Genomic DNA, 12,016 nt, shown 5'->3' on the forward strand with positions numbered 1-12,016 from the left:
TCATCAATATATTATTACTAGTGTTAATATAAAGCTGTATATCGAACGTGTAGATTCAGCAGAGAATAATCAGTAAGAAACTCAAAAGTTAATTTTTTTAACCGCCAATACAATTCATTGATATTATCATGTGAATAGAATACAGGGAATACAAACTTGAGTTATATGCCATTTGATTTAAGCAAGAAGTATATACGTAATTATATTATATGCGTTAATAATGTAATAGCATAGACACAAGTGTAGTAATTTCACAAATGCATCCAGTGTTACGTTCATTGTTTGTAAGCAATACCGTGACATTTGGCATCAATAGCGATTAATTTCATTCAATACATGAGCCAGCATATATATCTATTTCGAATGTCTATTGAGTCGCGTCACACGATTCACCTATCATATTACATTGAATCGATTTCTGGACAGGCGCAATGTAGGCGAAAATAATGTAATAGCCTGTACTTATTATATAATTTTGTATATTATTCTGCTATTACATGAGTCCTTTCTCGTAGCGACAATCAACACCTTTTTTTTTGTTGACCCAGGGGAAATCCTTTATGGATACCTCCAGTCCGGAGGAGCTGGAAGGTGTGTCGGACTCGCACCGACTAAAACCCCTGGGGTGTTCCTTCTTCTCGCTTAGAGCGCCACGGGGACACTATGCACTTCCGCGATCCCGCTGAACGACAATCAAAATTGTCACCCCAAAAAATATTTTTAGTACATATGGGCACTATTTTATTATTTCTAGCAGTTGTTAGAAATTAATCTATTTCGTGCCTTCCCTGTTCTCTGTTATATTGGCGAATTTTTTTTATAATAGAATAGTAGCATAATACATATGTGTAATAAAATTTTTATCGAAACTGTTTTACGAACTTTAGCAATCCAACATCTTGACTTCCTTATCTATAGACCATCAGTTCCAACTTTGACGTAGTACGCCTCGAGCAACTCAGAAATGTTCAAGTTCTGGTGGCTGTATTGTCTGCTAAGTAATTGGAAACTGGGATACATGCCTGTTTATGTAATAAGGGACTATAATTTCTACTTATGTCTCATAAGCCATATTATTATTTTATATACATACATTGTTGATAAGAGTACTAAAAGGCTCCTTTGACATTTTTACTCTACGCTGACGCACAGAAACAGAGTATAATCTCGAATACGATTAAAATGCAGTTTTTTTAAATATATGCTGAAGTACTTATTTATACTAGTAGTCACCCAGTGGGCGCAATTCGCATTGAACATTATTAAACAAAAGTGAATATATGGGTGTGTGTGTCAAATACCTGATAGTGTGTGTAATGTTTGTATTAATTTCATGTATTTTTATGGATAATTAAAAAAAATAGGATTCTGCACTCGATCTCATAAACTATAAGTGTGCGAAATTTCATAGTTTGCCTAAATGAGTCCTCTCGACGTGTCGCTCTTTGTATGAATTTGGACAAAACGAAAGTTATGTTTAACAACCAAGTCATACCGAAATCGGTATCGGTAGATGGTACCCTTCTCGAAGTTGTTCAGGATTATGTTTACCTAGACCATACTATCCAACTACACCGCAACAACTTCGAGAAGGAGGCCGATAGGAAGATTCGGTTGGGCTGGGCGACGTTTGGCAGGCTTCGTCGAGTCTTCACTTCGAAGATTCCGCAATGCTTGAAGACAAAAGTCTTCGAGCAATGCGTCCTGCCTGTGTTAACATACGGAGCCGAGACGTGGACACTGACGAAAGGACTGGTCCACAAGCTTAGTCGCTCAACTTGCAATGAAACGGGTTATGCTTGGGGTTTCTTTCAAATATAGGTTTAGAAATGCGACTATCCGCGAGTGATCGAAAGTAACCGACATAGCCCACAAAATTAGCAAGTTGAAGTGGCAGTGGGCTGGTCATCTGTGTCGCAGGACCGATGGCCGCTGGAGCAGACGGGGTCTGGAGTGGAGACCGCGTTTCGGGAAACGCAGTGTGGGACGTCCTCCGGCCCGTTGGACTGACGATCTACGTAAGATTGCCGATGTAGGCTGGACGAGGATTGCGAAAAACCGGGATGTCTGGCGCGAACTTGGGGAGGCCTATGTCCAGCAGTGGACTGCAATAGGTTGAACTGACTGACTGACTGTGCGAAATTTCACACTCCCCTGTCCTCGCAATTTTCGTAAATAGGGGTAGAAAGTTTTTGCTTCACGTATTAATACATGGATATTATAAAGCTAAAGAGTTTGTTTGTTTGACGTGCTAATGACGCTAATAGGAATCGAAATTATTTTTTGTGTTGGGTAGTCAATTTACCTAGGAGGAAGGCTATATGCTACATTAAATTTTATAATTTTATTACGTTTTTTCCTAAAATTAGCGTGGATGAACCTAGAGGCAAGGCTGGTTACTGATAATGTGACATATATGATATAATGTGTCTTTTCGTAAGTCGCATTTTTAAAATCAAATTCAACATTAAAATGCGTTACTCGATTTCCTGTAGACGCGTTAGTTTTAAGTAAACTCTAAAAATAAGTACCTAGATTTTTATAGACCAAGAAACAGTGAAAAATAAGCATAAACATTTACAATTATGGCGCTATTACAAAGTCGTGGACACAAATTAAATATAAAGCATCTTGTTCTACTTCCGTTGTTCTGTTCTTTGTTAAAATAATAAGTAGGACAACCGATGGGAAAATATTTATTAAAAAAATATTCCATTCACTTCAGCAATTATAAAACAATTTAAAATATTAATAAAATACTTAGCGCTGATAGTTTCATGCTTAAATATAAATCAAGTTTTACAAATAGCGGAATAGTTAGTTCAAGATCGCAAGTTTGTAAAGTTTATAATAAGATCTTAGTTATACGTAAAAATGTTCAATGAAGTTAAACAACTAGGATTGTCAGGAAACAACACAAGCACTCAAACTAACTTTACTAATGTTGGTCTTTTGTGGTAATCGAAACCGTAATTGTATGCGTAATAGTCAGTAGAATTGGCCACTATGCTAATCCTACCTAAATAGAAGCACGGATTTTCCAAGGACAGCTACTCCACCGTAATAACGCTCTGTAAATTCAGATAATTAGAATACATAGATATAATTAGAAGTATATAAAAATATACACTGTAAAATTATCAATATTGGGCTGGTTAATCTGTTCCGTTGATAATAAACTTAAGTTTTTTATCTCCTAGTTGGTTAGTTTCACGATTTTATATGAGCGCTGGATTCATATCGCCAAACGGACACACGTCCGACTAATCTACCCATTTAACTCAATGTCGCAAATTGATTTAAATCGATTCCCTCGCGCGATCTCGGTAATTATGTTGTAACCTACCTTGTACTTTGCACTACCTTTTCTTTGAATTTTACTGAAGTTTCAGCTTAAGAAATACACTGACAATGAATGGAGGTAGGTATGAAATGTAGGTAGGTAGTTAGTTAATAGACACTGTCCAAGATAATGTAATAATTGAAATGAAAGAATTGATACGAAAAAATAAATATCTAAGGAAAAATGCAATGTCTTTATTGTAAGCAAAATCGTATAACCGTAGATGTTACAAATAGCTCAGCACTGTAACGTCAAATATGCTTTATGTCTAATAAAAAATACAAAATACTCCAAAGGAAAAAATTCTATAAAATTTTCGTACAAATTTTGTAATGTTTGCAACGGGAACCTGACTTTTTCCAACTTTACCTGCACACAGTTGCACTTTGATGAATACTCTAAACCATGTCGCTTTTTAAGGTTAAACGTTTTTAATCTACGGTTAAGCGATGGACTAATGAAGCGTCGCTTTAAGCTTGATAAGATTCACGATAATAGCCTGACACAGATTTTATAAACACAATGCTTTTCATTAAAATGCTTATAAAACACTCTTTTATCCGCTAAGCCCATTATTGATTAAATATAAGAAAACTTTGAAATAAAACTGTGTTTAACTCTTTAAGACGCAGAACAAACAATTAAATACTTTTTTATTATACGTCTTTATTATTACAGTAATTAACGAGTGGTTTACTTTTTTTCAATATATAATTAAAAAAAAAAAAACAATAGAAATTTTAGTTTTCAAATAAAAAAGTGACATAGATTCACAAGTGACAGATCTAGACTATACTTTGAGATCAAAGACGACAGTCGTCGAGACGAGAATGTCTTTTGTGTAGTGCTACGTAACTCAGATTCAGCAGACTTTGTGCGGCGCGTAAGTAATTTGTGCATCTAACCCGAATAGGAAAGAAAAAAAGTTTGAAAGATAATATTGATTCTACGGCATTTTTATTTCTGTCCTGTAAAGTCAAGTGCTCAAATTTGTTGTCTTGTTGTTGCTACCCTTCATCTCTATATTTTCGTGGTACTTTATAATTAACCACATTTGTAATCAAGCTACCTGTAATCTAGAGTCAGTCCATTTCACACACAGTACAGTAAAAGTTTTAATTTATTTTACTAAAACAAAGAGAAACCCAGAAATCTTATGTGAACATGTAATTTAAGACCAATTTTAGAATTTAAGTTATGTTTGCAGTTTTAATTATAATTTTTTGTTTTTTATTTTTTCTTAAATATCCGTCGAATTTCATAAAGCTTACTATAATTTAATAATTACATTACTGCTCTAATAAAAATACTTTACATTTTATACATTTAAATTGAGTTTAATTTTGACGAAAATATTATGAGAGATTACTAATGTTTCTTACTCTATCGATATTTTACATTTATTTCTTGTATTGTTTCAGTAACGGTCCGGTAGAGGGTGCGTATGGTCCGCAACATAGCCCAGTGTCGCGGTCCGACGCTTCCACAGAGGACGCGGAGCTCTCCGCTGCGCTTGCGCACCAACACCATCTCGCTATGCAGGTATACTCTCATGGAAATTTAAAAAAAACTCATTAATTTCGCAAAATTCGTATTAGTGGGACATAGAGAGTAGTATACTGAAATAAGCATTTAAGGTATATTTTATATATAAAAGTCTCGAAACATGTAGGTACATATACATTCAAACATATTAAACCAGTTAATTGCTAACGTCACAAAAAACGCTACTTGATAAGAATGGCGTTAAGATTGGGAACGATAGTTTTTTTTGGAACAATTGATAGTATAGCACAATTATTAAAGTAGTATTTTATAGTACACGGCCATTAATTTTGCACTTCGACCTTTGGAAAGAGACAATTGGCTAATTTCAGCTTCGTACAGCGTTGTCTCTGGTGCATACTACCTATATTCAGGAGTGTCAGACGTACGAAGTTATTGGTGAATATTCTAGTTTTTAGTGTTACGTACCGTGTACCAAGATTACTCGGTCCGTCTGCAAAAAAATACCAAGGTTGTCCGACCGAAATACACCGACAATACAGAATAACCGCACTACCCACGTGACGTTTTGCCAGTCGTTGTTCAAGTGCGACCGAGTGCAGTCACGTCCAGTTAAAAAAATGTATGTAGAGTTTTTAACACCCCAAAATTAAAAAAAAAAAATAGGGAAACCTTTACAAATTCAAGTACGTCATGAAAAATCATCTTCAATGTAAAGATTTTGTTACCGTAAAAGCTAAGATTAAAAAAAAAGAAGATGAAAATATAAGAACTATTAAAAAAAAAAGAGTGTGTTGCAAATGCAAGTGTAATTTCAAGAGGAACTTTGAAACAATATCTATAAACAAAGTCAGTACTGAATCGCATTCTACTGTAATGAAGTCCAGACCTCCGAAAAAAAGGGAGATCAAAAAAACAATTTCGTTTGGTGGAGGAGTGTGAGGAACAGGGTGTAAAGTTCATCCTCATCCACCATTGAAAAGGGAAGATCTTCCGACCAGGTGTTGCGTCTGGCTACTGCCCCGACGGTTGTTGTCGGGTTCTTGTAGGTATATATTTTCAATCTTCGGATAACTTTAATATCGTGTAGGATACGTCAGTTCTCAGCTTTAGTATGTTGCGAGATAGATGTCGCTACAGGGGATTTTGATCATGATGTTACTACTAATAAATAAATAAATAAATATATGGACATGGCTTAACCGTGTTTTTTTTTTTTTAATTTTGTTTTACCCCAACGTAAAGACAGTACTTATTGAAAAATTAGTGTATTTTAAATCATGAAAAATAATATCAAGTACCTGGGTGAGCGAGGTTAGCTCGGTATTTTTTAGTAAATCGTGTTTTTTGGAAATCATATTTAAATACGAATTACATATTTATAAAATATAAATAATATTTTTTTTCCGACAATAATAAAATATAAGAATTGGCTATTTCAGTAAAAAATAAAGAGTGCAATTAAAAAAAAAAAAAAAAAAGAAAAAATAATAATTGATCTGGAAATTTGAGGATTTGAACAGTGGTCTTTTCCATCAATCGCGACCGGCCGATTTCCCACCTGAGCTATTACAACTTTATTGACAAATGCGAAATTTACATTCGTATTCAAACGATATTGTAGCCATTTTTTCATTGTCTAAAAACTGGGTTAAAACGACATTTTCTAAAAATCTGCCAAGACGAGCCAAAAAAAAAAAACGAAAAGCACTACCTATCTTTTCTCGAAGCGCTTCGTCGTTTTTTTGAACCCTCATAACTTGGGTTTGGATTATACCAGATAAACAAAATTCTGGGAATATGATGTCAATAGTAGACTTATTAAACATATAAAGTTTCAATTGCATAGCTCTTATACTTTATATTTTATTAATATCTAAAAAACCCCGATTTCGTCACTCACTGATGATCATCTAAATTCTTCGAGTACTTTCTGGAGTCCCAGAAAGCTAAAATTTGGTATGTAAGCTAGTATTAGTACACAAACAACAAAAAATTCTAAAACTTGGAACTTTTACCCCCCAACCCCTTAAACTGGGGGATGGAAGTTTGTGTGAGACTTCCGCAAATTTTGATGCTAGAGGTCTGAAAATTGATATAGGGACTCCTTGTTATTAGTAATAATAATAAAATACATAACAAATAAAAATCGGTTATTAATTTATATCGAAATTTTACATTTTGTAATTTTAGTATTTAAGTTTTGACGGAGGTCACTGTTTGCATATCAGTTCAACATAAAATCAAAAACAGCGTGCTTAAACCGAATATGGTGAAGATTGGATGATATTTATGGTATAAAATGTGTCGGAGGTAAAATGCAGCTATAATATTGTCATAAGCAACTTACAAAAAGAAGTGAAATCCCACCAAAAACATTTTCATGTAAAATGTTGCCAAGACGAGATCATATGGCTCGCACTGTCAAAAAGATATCAGATCTCATGTAGAGCCAAACTTCTAACTCTACACGCCCTAACTCTACAAGCCCTAACTTCACAAACTCTACACCTTAGTCAAAATATGTGGCTTGGCCGTTTCGTTACTACCGGCTGCCGATGTTGTAGATGACGACTTTCCTGTCTTATATATATATATATATATATATTCTCTTTTTATTTTTATTTGTATTATATGTATATCAATTATTCTTCTTCTTTTTATTTTTTCTTTAATAGAACTATTGTATAACAGAAAAGTAATAAACAGTGAATAAATTTTTCACCTTACGCCCACGTGACGGTAGCGAATTTAATTTCATTTTAACGTACATATCGATACGTCGGGGCTCAAAGGGCGTAAGCACCAAAACTCGATTTTACAGGAGAGCCAAAAAACTAAAAAAAAAAATATTTTCGACATAACTTTCTCGATTATTGTCCTAAATAAACCATTCTAGGACCAAAAGTTTTTTTTTTTTTGATGCAGAACCTTGTATAATTATATTTCAAATAAATTTAAAAGTAACAAAAATAGCTTGTCTATACGCCTCGGAAAATCGAATGATTGGGGCGTTTACGCCCGAAAAATCAATGGATATTTGATTAGTGATGGTTGTAACCGTATATAAGTGTATAATCTATGGTTGTAACGGTCAATTTTCTCACTATTTCTATCAGTTTGTAGACAGCTGCTTTGTTTTCTTCATTTAGGTAATCAATTTAAGTGCAATTTTTATGAACTTTATTAACTTTTGTATATAATTATGTACTTTATTAACCTTTTTATAGATTTTATTACCATTTATCGACTCAGATAACTAATTAATTATACAAATACCTAATTATTGATTTTATCTATACTTAATAGCCTAACCTATCTAAAACCTATTCCAAAACTCATTTATTATAAAAAAAAAAATGATAAATAAAATTCACTTGTTATTGAAAATATTGTTTATTAAACAAAGTAAGAAAAAGACTCTTATTTTTATATAATTTCAGTTGTAACGAAACATCTTATTAACGTAAAGCAGAATGAACGATTAAAAGTAAATTGTACTGAAATGGCAAGTACTTAGGTATCGCTACAAAATTTTGCGCTAATGTCTAATCTTCTGTTTAAAATGTATAGAAAATACAAGGAACTCTTGAGATCAATTATATATTATTTATGAAGTCTTTTGGTAAAAGTTATTAGGTAATCTTAAGTATTCTTACCTACTAAAACAGCAGTTTCATTAAAATTTGACCATCCTTGAATAACGAATGTTTGACAAACATATTTATTATAAACAAATAATCTGTGAGGCTAATAAAACAACTGCTACTATTAAAAATCTATCTTACAATGAGAAAAATAAGTGCATAAACAAAATAAATTTCTGAATAGGATTCAGGGACAATGATAAATTCAATAATTTTTGCGTCACCTGCGTTACATATTATTTAAACAATTTTAGTCAATAATAGACTGTGGAACCATTAACATTACACATACATTTAATAAAATGACCAAAACCTAGGTACCTGCACTTACAAAACTAGAAATATTAAATTTGGTTAAAAATATTATCACACTATAACGTTTAACTTAAACATTAATGACCCTTAATCAAGAAATCACAATCACAAGCCAAGCTCTCGCAATCACATAATATATAGGTAGGTATGGTTGACCAATTAAGGGGTAATTGTTAGACGTATGTGTCATTTTATTTTAGAGTACATAAATGTTTAAGGGTGTATCTGGTAAGTTGATTCTTTAGAAATGGTTATGTTCGGGCTTAAGCACCACGTAAGAATATTCGTATCATCTACGGTGTCGTTTACTCCCATCACGTTTATGATTATTAACAATGATTGCTGTTACGACACAAAAACTGAAAAAATGTATTTTATTTTCTACAAAAAATAGGTCACTTTTTGGCAAATAGGAAGGCTTTAAATATACAGATCGATAGAGGAGAAAAAAATAAGTTGGGCTGCATTAAAAAGTCAATTTCGCCAAAATGGCGGTTAGCAGCTAATATTTAAAAAAGTGGCCCTCGGCGTCCTAACTTCCTACCTGCTACTGGGTACATATATATCAACTGTATACATACTAATACATATATGGGTCAAACACAAAAACGTTAAAAAAAGTGTTCAGGCTACATAAACTATAGATATTAATTATTTTATAGTGCAGGCATTTTTTAAATTCAAGGCAAAACTTTGAACGATTTGATTTCTAAAGTTTTTCAGATCTAATAACTAAAATATTAATTTAAGGATCTCTTTAGAGCGAAAATGTCCCCTTCTGTGGACTGTTCGGATAAGATGTCCTTCAGTTTTGTTTAGTGTTGATTTAAAAATATTTAAGGATCGATTAGTATCTTATTTGAATTAAAGAAACATTTGGAAACTAAGCAATAATTTAAATATGTGTTCTTTAAAAAATCATCGTTCCTAAATTACGAATAAAAACATATAAACATTTGTTCTGATATTTATAGTCTTCTTCTGTAGACACGTAAAATAGACAATGTTTTAAAAATTTGGAACCCATCCGATATTTATTTTTTTATCGTATTGGCATTACTGTCTTCTCCAGTATTCATTTCTTCGTAACTCTGATAAACGATTTTGGTATCGATGAAGAATATTTATTTAAGGAGTTACACAGGATTTTGGTCATGTTTGGTGAGTCTTTCCTGTACTGCGTGTATGTTAGTAAGTAGACTCTTTAAAAATAAACTAGACCTAAGCTTCTATGCATATTAAGTAACTGATTGCAAAATCTAAATTGTTTTTATTCTAACTTCAATATGTAACACGCCATCTTTAATATATTTACAATTTTCTTTCCTGTAGACATATTTCCTGTAGATAAATTTTGCACATTTTAAGCGATGGTCCCTTAACTCCGCAACAAGTCTATGTTTTTTTTAACTTGCTACATTATTAAGTAAAGAGTTTTGCGTTACAACTATCAATTGGCATTTTACTAAGCGAGGTCATGGAAAAGGTGCACCTGATGGTGTTGGTAGGTGTATCAAGCGTATTTGTGACAGTCGTGTTGCTAAGAGAAATGACGTATCGAATTTAGATGATTTGATGGCATGTTTAAGTTTAAATTGTAGAGGTATAGAAACTTATAACATCGAAGAGTCGAAGTTTCCTGAAATCGATTAGGTTTTGTATGAGATTGCTTACACGTCCTTTTAAAGGCACGCTCGAAATACATCAAACTTTGTGCAGCAGAACTCAAATATTATCCGTGCTAGATGACTAAGCTGTTTAAACTGCACAGCCCATGAAGAATGTTCGCATTACGAACTAGGATAAATTCAAATACAGTTTAAAGTCCCAAATTCCATTACTAATTCTGTGTTATCTGAGCCTCATTTGGCCAATTTTTCGCCTGTTTCTTCTCAAGCAGGACCCTGAATCATCACGATAGTCCTGCTGGAGCTCACTCTATTCAGTATTCTGGTAGCCCAGGAACTAGTGAAGCTACTACTGAGTCAATAACACCCGGTTACTTTGAAAGATTAACACCTGATAACTTAATTCAAAACTTAAATTTACCAAGCCAAAGACCCCTAAATAGAGTACGTCGCTTCGTTTCAGAGACTTCCAATTCTTCCGTAGAAATAAAACCAAAGAAACGACGCCAGCCTAACATATCAGACGATTCTGACGATAAAAATATATATTTTTTTCTTTAATTTTTACCGGAATTTGTCCTTTGTGATGACATGACATGTGATGATTATTCATTATTTTCTAATATATACCAATTTTATAATATTATTTTCTTTACTATGGGCAATGACTTTATTTTGAACATTTGTTTTCAAGCGCACGATAACATTATTATTATGAAACGTTTATTTTTAGAAAATTAGATTTTTCTGTATAATTTCGACAGGAAAGGACAGGTCCCTTCTGTGGTTAACTTTTGATTATTTTTTAATATCTAAAATACACGTATTATCAAATGTTAACTATTTAGTGATGATAGCGAATATTGTTTTGAGCACATTTAATTAGACTTTTCAAATGAATCGTAATAATGTAAGTGCTTAAATAAGGTTTATGTTATCAACTGTAGACAAGTAAGTCTTTTCTGTGGACAGATAAAAATAAAACTGTGATTCTTAGCGAAAGTGTGTAAGACTGATCTGTATCCATATTATTAACAATGATCAAAGAGTACAATGTAACTAAAGGCTGATTTTCAAAACGAAATTCGATGTTTTAATTTTAGGAAATTATGGATTACGCAATTTGTGTTTGACCCATATTGCATACATTTTGTCCATCGAAAAATAAGGATCTTGGACCATAACGCACGCAGAAGTCGGAATTAGGCGATTATCTCTTTCAAAAGGTCAATGTGCAATATTTATCGCTGGGTAGGTACTGTACTGTGTATTGGCGTATCATTGAATTCCATTATTTATTAAACAAAAGCTCGTTACCAAAGCAGTCTTCAAGATCAATATAATCAATTATTGTACAACAGGGATTTACTCGGAGTCCTTTCTTGTTTATGATATATGTAAATAATATTCTAGATTATATAAATTCAATTTGCGACATTGCATTATTCTAATGGGTCTTAATTGATATGTGAATAAACGTAAACAGTGCATATCACACGTAAAAAACTGGTTCCAAGCTTACTTAACTTTCCCGTTTTAGATTTTCGATGTGAATAAACAAAGTAGGAACCTAATTC

General features: G+C 32.8%; 1 protein-coding gene across 1 annotated transcript in view; it reads left to right on the forward strand.

Moving 5' to 3' along the window:
• The first annotated feature begins 2,874 nt into the window (after positions 1 to 2,874).
• The window catches only part of LOC123666441 (catenin delta-2), a 34,711-nt gene continuing 25,569 nt past the window's right edge, over positions 2,875 to 12,016 (forward strand). Inside the window, exons 1-2 of the mRNA XM_045600532.1 lie at positions 2,875 to 2,957; positions 4,765 to 4,885. Coding sequence (XP_045456488.1) covers positions 2,875 to 2,957; positions 4,765 to 4,885 — 204 coding nt within the window. The remainder of the gene's footprint in view (positions 2,958 to 4,764; positions 4,886 to 12,016) is intronic.

The sequence above is a fragment of the Melitaea cinxia genome, chromosome 26 (assembly GCF_905220565.1).
Source record: "Melitaea cinxia chromosome 26, ilMelCinx1.1, whole genome shotgun sequence".
In the NCBI taxonomy this organism is placed as follows: domain Eukaryota; kingdom Metazoa; phylum Arthropoda; class Insecta; order Lepidoptera; family Nymphalidae; genus Melitaea; species Melitaea cinxia.